Source organism: Guyanagaster necrorhizus, assembly GCF_019112545.1.
Source record: "Guyanagaster necrorhizus MCA 3950 unplaced genomic scaffold BT62scaffold_5, whole genome shotgun sequence".
NCBI lineage: Eukaryota > Fungi > Basidiomycota > Agaricomycetes > Agaricales > Physalacriaceae > Guyanagaster > Guyanagaster necrorhizus.
Window position 1 is genome coordinate 1364807 of NW_025064884.1, and position 20152 is coordinate 1384958.

Here is a 20152-nt window from a genome sequence, read left to right on the forward strand (position 1 = left end):
TCGCGACGGCCCGCCCAGAAAAATTGATGCATGCATATGTAATCAACCATCCCGTGAGAATATTCCGTTTATGGTCATCAACGCCTGAATAAATTAATGGGAAGGAAAAACTGACATGACGTATATACTTAGCAGACTAAAAAGACTGTACCTACGTAGCGATGTGATATGACGTGAGTAAAACTAACATAATACTCGACGAAAAGGAGGGACACGGACAAGAAGAATGATCATTACGATGACTAGATGAAGAGAAAGAGGTGACAGACAAGGAAATGGTGGGGTGAACATGCAGCTGCTGTATACGATATGCTTATGCGAGATAAAGACATGGAAAAAGAAGAGACATCGAGCAGATTATAAACCAGGAAAGAAGAAAGAAAGGAGAATCCGATGTTGAAGCCCTCAACCCAATACCATATCGAGGTCAATATCTGGTCTCACGAGCCCTTGTAACTGTGAATGGGGGCCAGGTCCTGGCGGTCTTCGTATACCTATGACATCCTGGGCGACTGCCGCTGTCTGATTGGCTTCAGCCCTTCTTCTTGCATCTTCATCTTCGTTCAGGACGTTCAAAAGTGCATCTGCCGGCAGTCGCCTTTCCCTTCTGGGTCGATACGTTATCACTGGTATCTGAACCGGTCTGGGATCTCCTTGCCCGACAAATATGGCGCTGGCAGTAGGGTGATGAACACCACCACCAGCAGTTCTCGGTGCTCCACCAGTAGGTCTTGTACTGCCGCCGCCTCCTCCTCCACCGGGCGGAGCTGCTCCAGCATTTCCAAGTGTCCTCGACCTGCGCGCAGTACTGCCGCCACCCCCTTCCCCAGCCGACCCTCCATTCCCATCATTGCCAGGCGCAGGCCCGGACAGAGGATTTGAGGAATCGTCGTCATCTGCGTCCTTCGCGCTACACCAGAACCGATGACCCTCACTCCAAGCTGTACTCTGGCATTCCTTTCCGCAATACTTGGCCTTCCTACACCGTCGACACTTAGCGAATTCTCTGGGGTACTCTTCCCACCGACCACATAGCACTTCGAAGAAGTTAGACAGTGTCCATAGAAATATTGAATGAATCTCACTATTAGCACATTGTCGTATCCCACCCCGACTCTCGTCTTTCCGACACGCATTCCTCATAATAACTCCAGCCCAGTATTGAATCTCCGGAGGTAAACGCGGAGGAGGATTAGGCATATCAGTCTCCGTCGAACTGGGCCTAAACGTAAACCGTTCTACAAGCGAGAACACGTTTGTTTGCCTTGGGCTACCCAAAGGAGCCGGCGGAACTACAGGTGGTGCTTTCTCCTTCTCCTTGTCCCTTCCCCTGAAAGCCCTGAAGAACGATCCTGACGCCGACGATGGTGTCAATGTACTCGATGAGGGAGTCGATTTGATAGACGGGGCAGGCGATGTCGAAGTAGAACCATATCGCCCACCAGATAAATTCGCGCTCGCTGGATGGAACGTCAATCTGGGCTCATAAAACGCTTGCCTAACATGGGGGTATTTGCTCAAGTATGCAAGAAGCTGCAAGCTGAGCAGAACATCCTCGTCTCTATAAGGACCGGACTCAGCATCTCGATGATGGTGATGGTGATGGCTTGAGCGCGCCGGGCCTCCAACCTCGGTACCACCAGCGGCATCAGTTCTCCCTCGAACGGTTCCACCACGTTGTATGGGCCCGCGAGGCAAAGGAAGGGGAGCTGTCCCTGGCCGAGGTGTAGCTTCCGGAGGTGCGTCTGCTGTCCGCCTCCTTGTCGGTTCTCTCATACCTACATGAGTAGGCTCATCTATAGCACCCGGAGCACCGGGAGGAGCTCCCATCGCAAAATCGTCGTTCTGCTCCAATGACACGATACCTTCCTCGACACCGCCATCTCCCCCGACCATGACCTCACTTCGTGCGTCGTTGATGATTATATGTGCATCCGTGTTCAAGTCCACCTGCGTCACAGGTGCGTCAGATACTATGCCAACCGCACGACGCCCAAGCGATCCGTGATGAGAATGGCGTTCTGGGGACGGAGAAGCTGACGCAGATGTCGATGTTGATGGATCATCATCCGCAGCGCGTGACGGTTGGTCCATGTCGATGTCACCGTCGTCTTCGGTTTCTGTTTCGGCACGGGAGGTATCTGTGGAAGTTGAAGGTGATGGAGAAGCTCGAGAGCGCCGTCGAGTGCCCGGGACCGGCGTAGGTCGCGCCACACCCCCTGGGTTTGGAGCCCTCACTGGGGGCGCTGGATCCCATACAGGCCGAGCAATGATAGTTCCACTACGATCTCGACCTGGGACTATAACACTGCCAGTGGGAGTATTAGATCCGAGAGGCGTCACGGTCGTAGATACCTCAGTGGATGTGTCAACATCAGTGTCGCTTGTTACGGGTGTATTGGACTGTCTCCACCATCAACAAGGAGAAAAAATAGACAACTCAAATTCAACATACCTGCGAAGTTTCGACGGAGATTTGCCTTTGCAAAGCCCTCGCCAGCTCAACCGCCTCGTCCCTCTGACGCTGCTCAGCTATCGCCTGCCTCCGAGCGTGTCTCTGCTCCCTAGTCTCCCTAGGTAGCCCCGTCGCACTAGAGCTCGGACCGACCGCGAAACCTTTCTTAGCGAGCCATGCTTCTAAAATACATCCCACAACTTCAAGAGTGCCCGCCTGAACGACACGGCTTCGGATGGGCTCACTACCACGTACACCTATGTTTACAACACACTGGAAGGCGAGAGAAAAGCGATAGGCAGCATGCTTGTCGAAAGATGGTGGGTTGAGAGCAGGAATCAGTTTCTGAGGCCGGGCATTAGGCGGCGACAGGCCATAGAAGAGAGCCGGATTTTCAGGTGGCGGTGGACAGAGACAGAATTCATGCAGAATCTTTACGAGTCGTTCAAGGCCACCATCCATGGTCATGATTTCACGGATTCGCGGTGACGTCGAAGTCAGATAGGTAAGATGCGTCAGCGAGTTGAACAAGGGCAATGCCGACGACGTATCTAGCGCTAAGAGACATTTCAGCAAGAAGTAGATGCATATTCGCCACTATTCACCTCGTCTGTCATACAATTGGGAACTTATACAGACGCATGCCTTGTTTTGAGCCGGAAAAGCAAAGTTAGACTCGCGCATGGCGACCGATCAGTGCGTAATAGCAGTATCAGGGGGTAACCCAGAAATTCTTCGCTATCCGAGCAGGAATTGTGCTTTGGGAAAAAAGCAAGTGTCGCGGAAGGTACAGGAGAAAGAACAGGTATTAGAGAGAGTTGATTCAGCACCGTTTGATGGCTACGACCGGATGTTTGTTCCTGCTTGGCTAGGGTGGCATCTCCCGGCCCGTGCTGCCGCGCGCTCGAACACCAGACGCTTTCTTTCATGGACATAAAGGGTATGCTATTCAAGGATTTCTTGTTGTCCAATGAATGGCATTATCTTCGAACAAACAACCCTCCTTTAGATACCACACCGAATCAAAATTCATGATGAGAGGTAATGTAGCATGCAGTCCATGCACCATATTAGTAAAGAGAGCTCTGTTTGGCGTTATGTAAATGTCCTCGCGTATCTTAACAGGGCTTGCTAGGCTCAGCAGCCTGGTTCTAAAGGACACAAGTCCTGTCGAGGCGACATTTCATGCGATTCGAAGTTCAACTTGGCATAGAAATCCGGTGATCTTCGAAAGTAACGAAAATAGGGAAAAATATGCCAGAAAATTAGTTTGTTTTTTTTTTAGCACACTGAAAAAGCGCGTTACTTTGCTTCATGAATTGAAGGAGACTGTTACAGGACAAAACGTGGTACCGGCGAGGATCGGGCGTTAGATATTACGACACCAACGGAACGGCTGCAGGAGAATTTGAACTATACATAGTGACCCAGAGTTCACAAAGAACCATGTCAGTATGGATAATTCTCAAAAAGAAGAAAGCTCACAACACCATAGCACGGAAACATGACAACCAGCGACAAAAAGTTATTCCACATGTCCATTACTTTACAATACAAGTAGACAAGAAAACCTGGTCCGAAAGCGGAGCCGACGTCGATGTCCAAAGTAGCATATGAACCGCCAACAGCGATCAACACGTATCATTTTGGGCATTCGACTGGTTACTGATGTGAGCGGCTATGAACTCGTTGAAATTAAGTGCATCTGTGGTAGTGAGATAGGACTCTCATACTTCCATTACCTGTTCTTCCATCCACGTCCATAATCTCTGAATTCCGGACCTCGAGTTAGCTTGGTCATCGCACCCTCCTGACATCACGGAACCATGAACTAAGAGCCGCTATGAAGAAGCGGACTTTCCCGTTCGCATCTTCGTATTCTGGGCTCGTGCCAGCCCATAACGACGTCCATGCACCCCACTTGCGGGTCATATGAGCAAGAACCACTGTCACGTGTCAGCATGAGCAAGGCGTATAAGAAATGTAGGTACAATGCTCACTAAACCAATTGAGTGGAGCTAGCTCGCATGACGGTCAAGATTCGTCTTTGGGTTGCCAGGATTGAGGCTAATAGATACTATCCCTTTGTCTCCGAGTTCCAACGCAAACGTCGCGTCGCTTTGTTGACAATAAATGAGTGCATCTATATCAACACAGCGAATCGTGCCTACCACTTTGCTTTGAAAGTACAGATACGATGGGGACTTGCGTTTCAAACAGGATCTTGCTCCCTATAGGCGCATAAATAGCCGAAGACGAGGCGGTGACTACCCGGGCCATGCCTTTTGTTGAAAGTAATGCTGGCAGCGGCACCGAGGACATTAACGCCAAAATGATAATCGTAGCCTTGGACAGTGAGCATGTCCTGTGGAACTAGCATCACGCCTCTGACACGCGATACTGATGAGCAGACGATAGCCAGCGCGTCAATCATAGTCCTACCCATTATTGAATAAGATATCGACTCTTCTCGTTCCTAAAGCAATACAGACATGATAAACATTCAGCACCTGTATATACAGAGATACATACGAAAGGAACTTCTCAGCAGCAGCCTTGACAGATTTCAGGTCTCCAAGATCCAGGTCCAAGAAAATGGCTGTTCTTCCAGTGGCCTCCGCCAGTTGATAACGTTTGCCGTCTTTTCTGATTCCTAGCGGCAAGATATACTTTGGCGTTGTGAAACAGCAATTCCTTTGGACCTTTCAGCTTCAGCACGCATAGAAAATGAACTGGGCAATGCACCTTGACAATCTCTTTTCCTATCCCCGACGAGCCACCGGTTACGATAACGACTTTTCCTGCCAAGTCTGGCATCTGGGCTGAGGTCCACCAACGCTTTCCAGAAACCAGGCTTGCTTGAAAAAGGCGCCGAGGTTGTACAGGGTCTCGAGGATTTCTTCAAAATGCATCTATGAGAGCCAGCCAAGTTGTGGCGGTATTAATTTGAAACGACACCGAAAGGAGCCATTCAAATTCCAACGTATAAGTTGAAGTCCTTCCTTTATGCCCGCCGCACTGCAGATGGAGAAGCACCATATTTTCGTCCTGTAAGTACGAATAAAACGGGCAAGGAAGTGATTTTCGAACTCCGAAATGTGATTCGGACCGATCCCTCCGAGCAGTGATAGGAATCACTCTTTTCTATAGTTACCTGCCCTGGGCTAGGACCTTCAGCGCGTTCCACTGCAGCTGCGGTCGGCTGAAAGTTCGGAAATACCCTCAAATCAGCCATTTATGTGGAGCCTGTTTGGTAACGTCTCGTCGTCATTCGTGTCTTCAATTGACACTAAAATGTCATATCAAGATCCTCACTGGCGGCCGCCATAAATATTATTGAATCAAATCTTAGCTCAACGTGTAGTAAAGTCGTTCTTTCACTAGACACCATGGAATTGGGGCTCCTCAAGGCTGTATTTCTATACGGAGCAGCGCATAACTTGAATAACGAATGTACGAGCCTGGGGCGAGGTATTCCGCAGGTGCGCAGTATCTACAGCTGGATGATCATGATGTCGAGGCCCCATTTGCCGACATTATCTTGCATTCCGCCTCACCACGTCTCGAAATTTTGCTCCCAGCTGTCCCAAGCTGGTGACGATGAACACGGCATCGCGATATCTTTATCTCGTCCTGGGTGCTGTCGTGCGCAATAGTTTTCTTTCCTGAAGCTTGTTCATTGACTATTTTCATGCCGTAGATAAGTTTTCATTATATACTGTCTTTCACACACCAGGAGTATGGCCGTATAACATCACTCAACAACATCGCGTCGCATTTTCGTGATGAGACTAAAACGCCAGCATTCGTGGATCAGAATCTGGTCCCACTGAAATATTACGCGCCATCGAATTCCTGGAATGAAACCGCACCTGGACGACGTGCCAACGCGGCGTTCGTTATCCTCTGTCGAAATAGCGACCTCCTAAGAATACTCGGAAGCATCCGCGAGATCGAAGATCGATTCAATCGACGGTACAACTACCCTTACGTTCTTCTGAACGAAGTAGAATTTACTGATGATTTCAAAAGGCGAGACTTCTCTACTTCTACAAGCTACCCAACTAACTTCTCGCAGACGAGTCTCCGTAATTACTTCTGCGAAGATGGAGTTTGGCTTGATACCCCATGACCATTGGTTCCAGCCGGACTGGATAGATGAAGATAAAGCGACACAAGCGCGTAAAAAGATGATATCCCAAAGCATTATCTATGGTGGTATGCCATTCATCTTCTGTATAATACACCCATTGCTGAAAATAGCGAGATAGGTAGCATATCCTACCGGAATATGTGCCGTTTCAACTCGGGTTTCTTCTTTAAGCATGACCTTGTAAAAAAGTACCGCTGGTACTGGCGAATTGAGTACGCTCATATCAGCTTGGACTTCGATGATGGCTCACCAGATGACAGACCTAACGTCCATTTTCACTGTGATATAAACTTTGACCCATTTGTGTATATGGAGGAACACAAGAAGATCTACGGATTCACAATCACGATGTACGAATACGAGGAGACGATAACCACCTTATGGAAACACGTCAAAGATTTCGTCGATTTGCACCCCGAATTCGTCGCAGAGGACAACGCGCTAGATTTCCTCTCGGACGACGGCGGTACGACATATAATTTGTGTCACTGTGAGCTCGTCTCCCGCATGCCTCTTTCCACCGCTCATGGCACTTCCGGCAGTCTGGAGCAATTTTGAAATCGCAGATATGAACTTTTGGCGAGGGACAGCGTACACGGCGTTCTTCGACTACCTCGAGTCCCAAGGTGGATTCTACTATGAAAGGTGGGGGGATGCGCCAGTGCATAGTATAGCGGCCGCTCTGTTTGCGAGCAAAGATCAGATTCAGTTCTTTGATGAGATTGGATATGAGCATCACCCATACACGCATTGTCCTCAGGATGAGGAGACGTGGAGACGAGGTATGTGTACCTGTGAAAGGGAGCAGAGTTTTGGTGAGCGACTCTTTCGCTTTCTTTCAAGCGTTTTCTGACCTTGAGTAATCAGATCTTGATTCATACTCTTGTACGAACAAATGGGATAAGATTATAGGGAGATGATTAAGTTTCAAGTATCCCGTGGACAGTAACTGTATTTTACACATATATTAAACGATTGTACAATCGTCGAGTACGCCTGGCAGCGTATTCTCTGTTATTTCCCACGCATTTTTACTCCATTACTGCAACGAAACTGTACGACCATGGCCGCCATCTGTCCCACCAATATTCAAGAATTCTTGACCTTCCTTCCTAACCCACCTCGGATAACTCAAGATCCGTCGACATCGACAATAACCTATACTGCGCATAACATCTTGACCCCTTCTGAGGGTCAACCAATCCTCAGCCGATTAGATCCGACTCTCATTCCTATACTGACAGAGTTTATCACCTCAGTGGTTGCTGACCTCCATATTGGCCAGTCGATGCACCAAGCCCTTCAGCTTATGCGAATATCAGAACTCCAAGACGAAAACAACGTGAACCTCTACGGCGAATTTACTATTACAACGATAGAACCTGTCGTTCACGCTATTGTTGATGCTGCCCATCTCGAAGACCTATTTACTCTGTTCCGCCTACCCGGCAGGAAACCCCAATTTTCATGGAAGGGCGACTTTACTATCACACCTGTCCGAGAAAACGAGAAGGAAGGCACTGTGGAGCGTATCTGAGTCTGCTCTGACGAAGATAAGACGTTCTCGGTATTTACTTTCTAAGGCAGAGCAGCTCAAGTCGATTCGTCTTGACCCCACTAGAAAACGAGAAGGCGCCGCCACCATGGCCATCAAGGTTAGTCTCCACCGAGTGTTGTCCTCTGTCGCCATTTCACACAGTCTAGCTTGCGTTGCCGATGATTACTTCTCGCGTATAGTACGGATTTTTTTTTGCCGGGTACATTGCAATTGCCGCCCAACTAAGTAAGACTTTCATCATCGCTGGGCTCGACAAGCATTTCATCGATCTCTTCTAGTCCGGTCTAAGAGTGCGTTGCGCCCGGGATATATCCACCTTCTATCTATATTCAAACTTTCCACAGCACCCCTTTGTATCCTAATCCAAACAAAGTGCTCACACAGTTCGACGCTAATATCCAACCAAAGCCTTTCCTGGCCATACTTGTTGGAATGATATGCTCTAAATTGATTCCAGGCCACGGTGTCCCAAATCCTCCTCCTGACCTCTTCATGCTTCCGCCACTAGAGGATACACAAGATGAAAAGGAAGTCGATGAAGATGTTTTCAGTGACAGTGATGGTCAAATTGAGACTGTTCCTTTGCAAGTCACAACTAATGCGGTATATACAATCATTCTCTTCCACAACAGAATACGCTTATGCCGTTAGATGATATTGGAATACCCGTGGTTTCGCGCCACCGACGTGTACCGTATTTCCATAACCACGACACAACCTTCAAGCTTATTAGATGTTCAAGACACTACGACCAGCAGTAAGACCCCTAATTTCGTGATGGAAACCTCCCCGCAGTCCTCGGTGAAAGTTACACTGGGGCGTCATGCATGGAGATCTTGAACCACGGAACGTGGCGCAGACAGCTCAGGGCTTTAAATTCTTCGATTTTGGACGGTCGGAGCTGCACCACTGTCAACGTGATCAGTGCGACGCGCTGCAAAATTTGCTGAATATATAGAGCTGCCATGCAATATTGTTATTTTATCGCTATATTAGCGGATGGCATAGACAGGGTCCTGCTAATTTGCGGGGAAATCTGCAGGGGACTGTGTATGTGTTGGCAAACATGCCATGATTCGGGGAACTTTTCATTGGACGTTTGACCTTGAATACCACTGAAAGAGATAGACAGACATTGTTCCCATGTGATAGTCCATTCGAGTAATAGATCGTAGGTCAAGGGCAAAGATGCGAGCGGTTAGCTTCAACACCATATGCTAAAACGTATGCAGCTATAAACCTGCTCCTCATGGATCCAGTGCGCATCCGTAGACCTGCTTCGCCGTCGTTCTCCATCTCTCGGTATCAACAGCAAAGTCCTGGGCATACTCCACCTCCAGGTGGTGAAGTCGTTTGCCGACAATGACGAGACTATGCAGAGAATCTCCAAACGCATCTTCTCGATGGTTTACCAAGTCGGTCAGGGTACCAGCGACGATCCTCTGATTATCGCTTCCACCGCCAACGCGAGAAAGCGCAACTGCAAGTGTCGTATCAGGAGATAACGTACCCGTCTGCCTTACAGACTCGATCTCTATAAGTTGAGAAACCGCTTGTCGTATCGACATGTATCGAGATGGTTCGTAGATCTTCCGACCCCTGATACAATATCAAGACATGAGTGTGGGAGAGGAAAAGTCCCTCACCGAGCCAGATTCTCCTCACTCTGCTCCTTGACCTTTATATCCAGCAACACGAGCGTGTGCAGTCCGAGATCTGCGTTCTCCTTGATTCTATCATAGAAACTGTCAGGTTTCCATGTCTCTGTGAAGAAGACGAGGGAGACAGTCTGGCCAAAGTTGTAGAGCTGGAGGCCGCATGCGCCCACTGCGTTCATTATCGATGCATTGTGGATCACACGGGTAGGGATGCCCAGGCTGCGAGCACGAAGGATGATGTCGGTATGCGTTGTTGCCCTGCAACATCTGTTGTGAATTTGCTACCAAAGAAAAAAGCGTGCCACCCACCCAAACGGATCCCCAACAACCAACAGGGATACATCCTCCCTGTCTGCATTGGCTAATATTTCATCGCTCTCCGTTTCCACCATGTCCCGATCGGCGAGTATCAGTGGTTTGTCGTAGAATGCTTCCTTGCATACGTCGGCTCAAGGAACATGGTAGTGAATGGTTATCATACCAGTCTGTCTTTTTGTACCATCAAGATGCTGGTATAAGCTTCCAAGTATACGCGTGAAGAGCTTTTAATGGCCTGGAAAACAGTAAGAAATGGGCCAGTTAAGACACACTGAATAATTACTTCGAGTCCACGAACGGTGACATCTTTTTCATCGCAGAGCCCAAGACCGATGATGTAGAACATGGTAGGAAGGAAAGATCAACCTCGGCAGTCTCCGAGCCCGGCCTAAAGGTATCCTTCCAATCTACGAAGATCTCTAACTTTTTCCAAGCGACCTGTGCTGCAAATTCGACTGCAGACGCGTCGATATTGCCCATGATATTCTCTTGCCGTCTGACCCTGCCCTGATTCCATCTTGACGCGTTATCGAACACTAGCTCTCGCAAGACTTGTTACCCTAAGTTGACGCCGGATAAATTCAAGGCACGTCGCTGATCACAAAGTGAAAGAGAAATTGCTCGCAGGAGGCGTTAGATTTGTAGATTCCATTCCCAAGGCGAGTAAGTCCATACTTTTCTGAGTTTAGCGCAGCACTTATCGATCACCAATATCAATAGAGTCCGAGTGGAAAACTACTTCGACGGGTCCTCCGAGATGGACTGAAGATTTCGCCAGCTTAAAGGTAGGCCAAATATATAAACGTCCGTACTCATTGATTCATGATTTACTTCTCAAACAAAGCATCGCTCCTTGAATAAAAACCATCAGAATTTTTGTTTCAAGTTGATACGCTTAAGTCGAACAGAAAAGCAATCTTTCGAATAGCAATACAAGCTCAATGCTAGGAATAGTCGACACCACGTTGGAGCAACCCATCGTATATCGTCCTTGTCGAGAAAGTCTCCTGTTGTGATCCGGGCTTCGTGATGGCAGTGATATGGTGGTTAATGGTGGGAAGGGCACGAGAGAAATTGGTGAGACTGGCAGCCTCAAACTGGAGACGAAATTCCCCATGGGCATGAGAAGTCTGCTCGTTCGAACCTTCTACTGGCGAGCTAACGCTGAAAGGGCCCGAATCTCCGGTCAAAGTGATCACCGTCACGACAATACGTGCGGGGCGGACTCGTCATATACCAAACCGTGTATGAACTTGGTACCCCGAAGGATCCTGCACTTGCCATTACATTGAGAGTCTAAAGGACACATCTCAGTACATGAGGTCGAAACATTTAGCCATTGGTATTTGTTACAACAATACGATCACATAAATAAATCGGGACAGGTTCCTGAACACTTTGTTGGCTCAAAGAATGTAATTTAACAGTTATGCGGCGTAGCCTCTGATTTTGTCCTGTGGTTTGTCCTTGGAGGGGAAAAATCAGCTCTTATCGAGCACATGAATCACCGTGACTGACATTCATGCGAACCATTTTAAAATCATCGTCGAACACCTCCTTAGTTATCGCAACCACTGGCACTCGTCCTTGCATTCTATCTGTCCGACGTGAGCCTTGCATCATTTGAGAATTGGCATCCCGTGTCATAGTGGATGTGATGCCCATATCGGATAAGGACATGTAGGCATCCCGTCCGCCAAGAATTTGGATTCGTGAATTCAGCACCATATAGACGGTATTAGCATATAGCTTGGTCATGATGAGGGCTGGTGTCCCGTAGAAGGTCTGATGAGGGAAGGCAAAAAAGAGGATAAGGTTCAGTAGAGCGACAACAGCTAAAATGAAAGTGGTGTTATTCCTGCAACAACGGTGGATGGTATTGAGTACCTGTCACGAATCCCGTTTCAATAGTGAGGCGAATTAGCTTGGTGACAAGCATTCGGGTACGACGAAAACCAGTATCGCTGCGCATAAGCTACGAAATTTTATCAACAATCAGTGAAGATAACCCAAGGAGAGGAAGACCCCACGTAGAAAGTCATGCAGATGGCGATGACGATATCACTCAGAGCGGAGGCTCCACACCAAAACTACGAATGGGTCAGCACGGCGAATATGGGAAGTCCAGTCAGCTGCTTACCCCGACAGCAATACTCGTCTTCCTATTATTGAGTTTAATAATGTTGCCTGCTTGGAACGAGTAGACGCCTGTGATTATAGCTGCCACAGAGCTGGTCAAAGAGACCTGTATATATGTGAGCAAGACTATCACGGAGGAAGAACATAGTGACTAACACAGGTGACGAATATAGGGACAATTTGTGACTTTGACAACATGAAGATTCGGTACGCATAGAAGGTCTGCCCGATACAAGCAACTGTACTCATTATTAGTAACAGAAAATGAGCAGAAGAAAATGCAAGCACCAGCAGCGCTCGTGATTGGGACAGTGAGCCAGTTAAAATGCATATCTGTAAGGGCTTCCATATCACCGAAGCCGTACCCGAACGTTGCAAAGGCGTCGTGAGTGACAAGCGTCGTCTGAACAAATTCGACAATGTAGATGCCATAGACGAGACATTTTGTGGATTGTCTGTCCTTCGGAAATGCCAGATAGTACAGATCTACGAGAATGCATTAGAGATAATTTAGTTGGAAAAGATCTAGAGCGACGCACACAGCTGCGTAGAAAGGGTCCCGAAGAGTCCCCAGTGCAAGAGATATGCAACAATCTGAATTGTCGTGTTAGGGACTTGGTAGTGGTGGATTAAGCGAAGACAAACCAAAGGTCCAGATCTGAAATAACAAGATTCAGAACATGCCACTAATTTCCCGATGATAACTTACAGCCTTTCTATGGGATAAGCTGTGGAGACGTGCTGCATATTGTATCTGGGGTCGTTTTCACGGTTCTGAAGAGAAAGAGCCTGTACATATATTTCCGACAGTCAATTCATGTGGTAAGCGCATCGACTCATCAACCCATTGTCATCGCGGTCAGGTTGATGATTGAAAGTCTATTTCTGCAAAGTCTAAGGTTCCCTGGGGGATAAGAATGAGGAATACAAGAGGGGGTTAACACTGGCCATGGGAAACAGCTGTTGAATTACTCTGTAGACAAGGTCGATGGCGCGGGACTTTTTCGGGGTGCCGGTCCGGCTTGACCTGCTAGCGTAGTCTCGTAAACCAGACTCAACGATCCGTATGAAGATAAGTCGTTCAATAGTTCAAGCACTCAGATTTGAATGTCTGATGGTCCGTTAACGGAAGAATCCAACGTTGACATTGTAAGTTTTGATCTATTAGATACGCATTCATCCACTGATATCCAGGCTATTCTGTGCTGCAATGTAAACCTGACGGCCCCACGCTGATCCGAGTCGCGAGGAACTTGATATCACGGTCATAATGTGCACAATGTGATGACCGAGTTTCACACACCACAGGTGAGAAAAAAGTTTCAAGGTGGAAAGCTTTCTTGTTGTCTTGCAATAGTACGACTTACAGATCATCTAGCAAAATTCCCGCTTATCTTTTGGAATTAAGACTCGGTTCCACGAATAGTGAACTTCGTCAGAATCAAATGTGGGTATCTCGGAAAGAACCCATCAAATAAGGAGCTACTCAAGCTCCGGAACACATGCTATATCAAGGTCCCGATTGTGGTAGCCAGTCCTGTGGTACTGCAGAAATAGATCGATAAAAATGATTTCTATTACTACGTACGCTCTGTGCGACTTCGTCCACAACATCAGTGCAAGAGGAAATGCCTTTGTAGCTGCGATTCTGATGGGGGTGATTATATGATAACCCTTGAACTTGCTGGAACTGGACAGGTTTAAGGGGTATCATCAGCTTTTGAATTTTTAATGCTTGCTTTCTATAGGCATCAAAAGCAGCTTCGCATACCCTAGATTCTTCCGTCTTCGGGGTTCTTTTTGATCTTTCGCGTGTCTGGTGATTTTGTTCGTACAAAGAAGTCCCACACCCATTGGATCGCGGCATCAATACGCACACGGGCGGCTATATCGGTATCCACCTCTTTGAACCAGGCCATCTCTGTATTATGTCTCCCTCTCGACAACCTTACTCTATGGAGAGTAGTCCAGGAGACGTAGAACTGGGACAAAGCTTGAGGGCTCAGGGTTCCAATTTAGGATCACAGCCTGAAACTCGAGTGGGAAGCATAATCAACGAAAAGGTCGACGCAAAGGATGAAGCTTTGCGAGTCGAGGAGCCTTCAAGTGCACCCCAGTTTGTCGAAGGCACAGTCCAAGGATGGTTAACGGTCTGTGGCGCGTAAGTTCTTCCCTCTTTCGTTGGTCTCTGCTATGATGAAAACTCGTGCTTCCAGATCTCTAGTTGCGATGTGTACGTGTGTTCTTCTTTTTTTAAAATACTGCTTATCCTAACCGACACCAGGCACGTTTGGAAACATTCAGGTAGCAGCATCCTTCTGCTATTCGACCCAACCATCTGATCACGTATTTCACTAGTCCTTTGGAGGTTTGTTTTACGTGTTTCTAATATTCACCTGCATGGCTCATTGCCCTTAAAAATAGTCTACCAAGCCTATTATACCGTATGTTACGTCTGCCCTTCAAACTGATCCTATTGGTAACACTCGAGATAGCAAACCTTTCTCTCTGGCAACTCGCCGTCTAAGATAAGCTGGATCGGTTCCGTCCAGCTATGCCTCCAGTTTACTGTTGGGGTTTTCTCGGGAAAACTCTTCGATCGAGGCTACTTCCACTCTCTCATGATTGGTGGTGGCCTCTTTTTCCTCTTCTCGTGAGTTTATCTCTGCAGAACGTACTCAGATTCAGATTCATTCCTTGTCAGATCTTTTATGCTCTCACTCGTTAAACCTCATCAGTTCTATCAAGCCCTGTTGGCGCAGGGTCTTGGCATGGGTATCGGGATGGGTTGTATGTTTTTGCCAGCCTTAAGCATCACGTCGCACTATTTCAGGAAGAGGAGAGCCGTTGCCATGGGGTTGGTGGTAGCGAGTACATGCCTTCCCTTTATTTCGCCACCTGAAACCTACTGACGGTCTTTGGAGGCGGGTCCTTGGGAGGCGTCATTTACTCGATTCTCCTGAATAAAATATTTCCTCGGGAGGAACTAGGATTTCCTTGGGCAGTTCGGTGAGCCGATGGACTGTTTCCTGTGGCGAGCTTCCGTCTCATGGTATTCCAGTTTCATCGCATTCATCAACATCATCTTCTTGGTTGTCGCGAACCTGATCATGAAGCCGAGATGTGGGGCAACTCTACACATTCACTTCTACTTTAAAAATTTCACTGAATTACACTTCTAGGGCCGACCCGCAAACGCGCTCCAGTGGATATGAGTCAAATCATACATGATCCCCCATATTGGGTGACGATTATAGGGTGAGTTGTATCGCCTGTTATTTTTAGTCCCTTCTACCAACTCCCAAAAGGCTTTTTCTAGGATTCTGGGGGATATTCATCCCATGCACGTGTCGTCCGTCTCCGCCTCATCCTAAGGTGCTTATGATACCGCTTTGACAGACTTTTACCTGCAGCTCTTCTCTGAGACTCATGGAATAGATCCTAGCTTTCTAACTTGGACGGTACGCTTTAGATCTGTCTGCAGCTTTATCTGTGACTCACAGCAGTGGCATAATAGCTTCCCATCCTCAATGCCGGGGCCGTTTTCGGGCGGTTCGTGCCCAACTTCCTAGCCGATAAATACGGCCCGTTGAATGGTAAGTCGAATGATGTTGACTATTGCAAGCCGACCTAATATCCCTTCAGTCATCATTCCAAGTGGAATTATCTCAGCCGGAACGCTGTGGGCTCTTCTCGGCGTTAGAACCGTTGCAGGGGTGGTATTATTTGGGCTGGTATATGGATTTGTCTCTGGCACATTTTTGACCCTTGCGTCTCCGGCCCTCGCGGCGTTCACCCGGAGCCCTACATTAGACGACATAGGGTAAGATTCTCCGTCTAGCGAATTTTCTGTCCTGATTTTTGGGCAAGGCTTCGGATTGGCATATCGTGCTTCTTCACTGGGTTAGCACTGTTGACAGGCAATCCAATCGCGGGCGCTTTGCTGTCCGCTCCAAAGTACATCTGGTGGCGTCCGCTTACTTTTGCCTGCGTAAGTAGCCGGTGGACATTAGCTTTGGATGGGTGCTTAGACATCTGCATTCTAGGTCGTGATCATGGCTGGCACTATTTGCATTACAATCGCTCGACAGGCACTAGTGCGAAGGAAGGGTGGCGTGAAATTTATCTAACCAGCTTCGTTTGCCCAGGCGAGCGGAGAACTACGTAGAAGCGATATTATTCTGACTAGATCCATCTTATTTACATGATTTCTGATTTCATCTTTCTTCATTCTACGTACTTGGGTTCGGGTATACCTGACGACTTGGCGTAGTTTACAGTTTAGATTTCTCGTCTCTCTAGACAGCCGCACATTCCTCAGATTTATAGATTCTCTTTCCCCAGGCCCACACGGGATTGTTTTTTTAATTCAATCTTACAGCCGTTTGCATACAGGTTAACAATCAGGGACATTTTTGCGGATGATGAAAGAAAAAGCAATCGATCTTCATCACTGTAGACGGGGGTTCCGAGATCGCCGAAATAGCCATAAACCAGCCCATAACCGCCATAACAACATCTTACACTGACAGTCCCTTAAACTATGGTTTATTACGAAGTCGTAGTCGCTCTCTTCGCTTGTATAAAAGTCGCATTACTGTCAAGCTCTATACAAATGACTGTAGAGTAATAAGCGTAACATTATGGTCTACGTTCCTGAAAACTTGGTATGTGTATGACATCTTTCCAACATCTCAGGTAGTCGTATGGAAAGTGAAAATTAACTGGTCCAAACCGAAGCCAGCAATATTCAAATGAAGAGTTTTCTGGGTATACCTCATCACCTGAATTATGCATGCTCGCGCGAGAATCATATTACAGGACAGTGAGTGACAGCAATTTCGTAGCTAAGGTAAGTTAGGTAGGGGCATTGTTGATCGTCCTCATCAAAAAAGTGCGTACAAGGTTCGACGAGGAGAAAATCCAACTAGGAAATTGCATTTCGAGAGAAGGGGAACGGGGAGAGCATAAGTAAGAAAACGAAAGGACCACCCGCTAGATAGGCGAAAGAGAGTAAAGATATGATACGATATTCGCACACAAGTTAATGGAATAAACAGGTATTTTCTGAATAATTAAGGAAAAAGGGAAGAATGAAAAAGGATGGAATGAAAACACGAAGGTGATAAAGAAATGACAACCAATAGCCCAAGGGGGTGGTTCTCTGGCTCAAAGAGAAAATTCCAAACCAAAAACCAACCCCAAGCCCCCAGATGCAGTGCGACTGGGAATACCCCTTTTTCGATTCATCGCATCCGACAGTGGGTAGGAGGTGAAGGGGAAGGGGTATCCTTGAATTACGATCCAATCCATAGTTGAAGAAGAAATACCATCTATGCCGTCATCGGCTCGACGTTGGCGGCGTCATCCCCATCCCCACTCTCAACGCCCTCCATATCTTCGGGAGCGCCCACAGCCGACGCAGACCTCCGTCCACCAGATGCCCCTTGTGGTCCTGATCTCGGAGGGTTCGCGCACCGATCCTTCCCATGCGCGACTCTCAAGTTGGCATATTCGGGCTTACTCTTGATGGCCTCAATGGCCTTGATCGCGTTGGATATGTTCGTAAAGTTGACAAAGGCACAGTTCCTGTTATACACTTAGTCGATGATTATCCTGGAGAACGAGGACACATACTTTTCCTTGAGAAAGTTGACCAGCTCGATGTCACCATATTCTCCAAAGTCCCTCTTCAGTCGCTCCTCCGTGAACGTCTCAAAGTCCTCGACGTTTCCAATGTACACATTCCTCGTGGCGCCCGAGTGAACGGCAAGAGCCAAGGTAGGGGGAAGAGCGCCGGAATTCTTTCCCCATCCAATCTTCAGCCGCCTGTTGTTGATTGTCATGCCCTGGTATGATGCCACCTGGAAGAATGTGAAGGCCGCAGCAGGGTCGACAAATGTGACGAACTGAAAAAAGATTAGTGTCAGTAAGTGATATGGCGGCACAGACGCACAGCGATATGCTTATCCTGCATGTATCGTATGCTCTGCAGGACACCACCCCTGATCGAATTGCACAGGTCCTCGGTCGAGGTCTCTGGGTGGATATTACCCAGATAAACGGTTCGGTTCAATCCTTGCATGCCTGCTCCAGCACCGGCAGCCATGAGCGCGTCTACAGACGGCGAGAAGGGATTATAGGGGCTGAAGGGGTTGTTGAATCCATTCGGGTTGGCACTCATTGGCGAGTGCATAGCCGTCTGAGGCGAAGCCGTCTGAGCGATCAAAGACTGGGCAGCAGCAGCTTGCGCCTGTTGGGCGGCGGCCTGCTGCGATTTGGGAATATAAGCGCATCGGTCCTTGCCGTAGTTGACACGTTTGCCTGCCCAGTTCGGTTCCGTAGGAAGCGTATTAACAACCTAATCGAATGTCAGTACCCTAATTCAATAGCAGAATTCTGTACTACATGCCTTGGTGGCAATCGCAATGCTCAAAAAGTGAACGAAGCCAATGTTCTTGTCCCGGACGATTTTAACCTGGTCAATCAAGCCAAACCTGCTTAACTCATCACGCAGCTGCTCCTCTGTCATATTCTCATCTAATCCGCCGAGATATACATTCCGGCTGGCATTGCTCTGACTGATTGCTAAGGCTACCTGGGCGGGGACTGGGCTGGGTTTACCCCAGCCGATCTTGAGCTCCTGTCCGTGGAGTGCGAGCTTCTTGATGGTGGCATCCGCGTGAAAAGCAGCAGCAGTACCGCCATCAAGGAAGGAAAGGAAAACGCAAGATTTTTCTGGAAGAACGCGGATAGATTCTAGGGGCCCGAAATGGACGAGGTTCAGGAGTTCGTCAACGGACGCAGTGGCGGGAAGATTTCCAATGTACACCGTACGTCCCTGGAGGGTTCCTGAAGACGCCGAGAGGGCGGCAGAGAGGGCGGCAGCTGGTGTGTAGGCATGAGCAGCATGAATGTTGAGAGATGGCAGACGCTGTTGCCCGAAACCCTGTAGTTCATGAGATAAGCAAATTAACAAGATACGCAACCCACACACCTGGGAAAAATTGGGCATTTGACCATTGTATGGGAACCCTAGCATGTTCATTGACGGAATCCCAAGTCCCAACATGTTGTATGTACCAAAGCCACCATACGGCGACGCTCCCCCGGGACTCGGCTGCTGCTGCTGTTGTTGAGCGAATCCAGCTGCAGAATTGGGGCTGAGCTGGCCACCCATACCTGATCCATTCGTCTGAGTGTTGATGGAAAGTGGCGGGGTCGAGTAAAGCTGGTTCGGGCCAAAAGGGGTCGCAGAAGGAGACGTGTTGAAGCCAGGCTGGGCCATGCCAGCTTGAGGACCATAGCCGTAATTGGCAAAGGCGTCGTGGGGCGACGAGCCAGTAGGAGATCCGGCGGTATTTTGAGAAAAGGGAGGTGACCAGCGGGCCTTTTTGGCATCAGGACCGCCAACTGGCTCCATGGAGCGCTACCACAGGTAAGATATGGTGAAAAGACAGAAAATTTGAGGAAGAAACATACCTTCATCATGTCGATTTCAAAACCGTAAGGATACTGAGAATCAAAGGCAGTCTGTGCACCGTCCATGATGAAAAGAAGGGAAAGGACAGAAAGGGGGCAGGAAAAGAGTTAGAAAAGCGTAACGCAAAGGAATGTATGCGCAAAGGAGTGACAGGTGTGGGTGAAAAAAGACACGCACAAGAAAAAAAGAGTGGGATATAAAATATCAGTATCAACTCTAGCACATGCAGAAATCTCGTCAAAGGATGAGCAAGGACGAAATAAAAGTCAATGAGAACTGCAAGAATGCCTCCAAAACGAACTAAATCGCTCGAAGAGACGGTAAGGAAGGTGCTATCCGAAGACAACGAATGCTGAAAATTGTCCCACGATCCACATACTGCGCACGG

General features: G+C 48.1%; 8 protein-coding genes across 8 annotated transcripts; 3 read left to right on the forward strand and 5 right to left on the reverse strand.

Annotated features, from left to right (window-relative positions):
• Positions 1-63: 63 nt before the first annotated feature.
• On the reverse strand, positions 64-3283 carry BT62DRAFT_991995 (uncharacterized protein). The gene is made up of 4 exons (XM_043190315.1): positions 3061-3283; positions 2456-3012; positions 1086-2403; positions 64-1037 (listed from the first exon to the last, which is right to left on the reverse strand). Exons 1-4 carry the CDS (start codon positions 3137-3139, stop codon positions 406-408), a joined length of 2586 nt encoding a protein of 861 aa, XP_043043449.1. The 5' UTR covers positions 3140-3283; the 3' UTR covers positions 64-405.
• A 910-nt stretch (positions 3284-4193) lies between these two features.
• BT62DRAFT_1002273 (uncharacterized protein) lies at positions 4194-5272 on the reverse strand (the record flags this gene model as incomplete). The annotated part of the gene is made up of 6 exons (XM_043176835.1): positions 4194-4265; positions 4313-4401; positions 4627-4801; positions 4848-4931; positions 4984-5124; positions 5201-5272. The coding sequence occupies 6 exons, from the start codon at positions 5270-5272 to the stop codon at positions 4194-4196; spliced, it is 633 nt and encodes a 210-aa protein (XP_043043450.1).
• A 337-nt stretch (positions 5273-5609) lies between these two features.
• Positions 5610-7613, forward strand: BT62DRAFT_963499 (glycosyltransferase family 15 protein). Its single transcript, XM_043188687.1, has 8 exons — positions 5610-5708; positions 5763-6100; positions 6156-6487; positions 6534-6673; positions 6727-6820; positions 6869-7098; positions 7151-7423; positions 7476-7613. The coding sequence occupies exons 2-8, from the start codon at positions 6056-6058 to the stop codon at positions 7526-7528; spliced, it is 1167 nt and encodes a 388-aa protein (XP_043043451.1). The 5' UTR covers positions 5610-5708; positions 5763-6055; the 3' UTR covers positions 7529-7613.
• Positions 7614-7656: 43 nt separating this feature from the next.
• On the forward strand, positions 7657-8556 carry BT62DRAFT_928727 (uncharacterized protein). The gene is made up of 3 exons (XM_043185569.1): positions 7657-8263; positions 8313-8456; positions 8511-8556. The coding sequence occupies exon 1, from the start codon at positions 7672-7674 to the stop codon at positions 8143-8145; it is 474 nt and encodes a 157-aa protein (XP_043043452.1). The 5' UTR covers positions 7657-7671; the 3' UTR covers positions 8146-8263; positions 8313-8456; positions 8511-8556.
• A 717-nt stretch (positions 8557-9273) lies between these two features.
• BT62DRAFT_1050028 (Diphthine synthase) lies at positions 9274-10488 on the reverse strand (the record flags this gene model as incomplete). Its single annotated transcript, XM_043178513.1, has 5 exons — positions 9274-9765; positions 9813-10082; positions 10134-10258; positions 10306-10377; positions 10426-10488. The coding sequence occupies 5 exons, from the start codon at positions 10486-10488 to the stop codon at positions 9414-9416; spliced, it is 882 nt and encodes a 293-aa protein (XP_043043453.1). The 3' UTR covers positions 9274-9413.
• Positions 10489-11465: 977 nt separating this feature from the next.
• Positions 11466-13333, reverse strand: BT62DRAFT_928731 (uncharacterized protein). The gene is made up of 10 exons (XM_043185570.1): positions 12991-13333; positions 12927-12939; positions 12821-12875; positions 12570-12767; positions 12438-12520; positions 12283-12387; positions 12173-12232; positions 12030-12117; positions 11661-11977; positions 11466-11608 (listed from the first exon to the last, which is right to left on the reverse strand). The coding sequence occupies exons 1-10, from the start codon at positions 13026-13028 to the stop codon at positions 11570-11572; spliced, it is 996 nt and encodes a 331-aa protein (XP_043043454.1). The 5' UTR covers positions 13029-13333; the 3' UTR covers positions 11466-11569.
• Positions 13334-14153: 820 nt separating this feature from the next.
• On the forward strand, positions 14154-16677 carry BT62DRAFT_963509 (MFS general substrate transporter). The gene is made up of 16 exons (XM_043188688.1): positions 14154-14442; positions 14498-14514; positions 14566-14585; positions 14640-14649; positions 14706-14725; positions 14777-14934; positions 14986-15152; positions 15206-15290; positions 15343-15404; positions 15464-15539; positions 15590-15630; positions 15681-15742; positions 15799-15877; positions 15927-16104; positions 16152-16272; positions 16328-16677. Exons 1-16 carry the CDS (start codon positions 14210-14212, stop codon positions 16409-16411), a joined length of 1413 nt encoding a protein of 470 aa, XP_043043455.1. The 5' UTR covers positions 14154-14209; the 3' UTR covers positions 16412-16677.
• Positions 16678-17227: 550 nt separating this feature from the next.
• On the reverse strand, positions 17228-19829 carry BT62DRAFT_1050036 (uncharacterized protein; the record flags this gene model as incomplete). The annotated part of the gene is made up of 6 exons (XM_043178514.1): positions 17228-17870; positions 17919-18190; positions 18238-18642; positions 18694-19230; positions 19279-19710; positions 19764-19829. The coding sequence occupies 6 exons, from the start codon at positions 19827-19829 to the stop codon at positions 17615-17617; spliced, it is 1968 nt and encodes a 655-aa protein (XP_043043456.1). The 3' UTR covers positions 17228-17614.
• Positions 19830-20152: the final 323 nt, after the last annotated feature.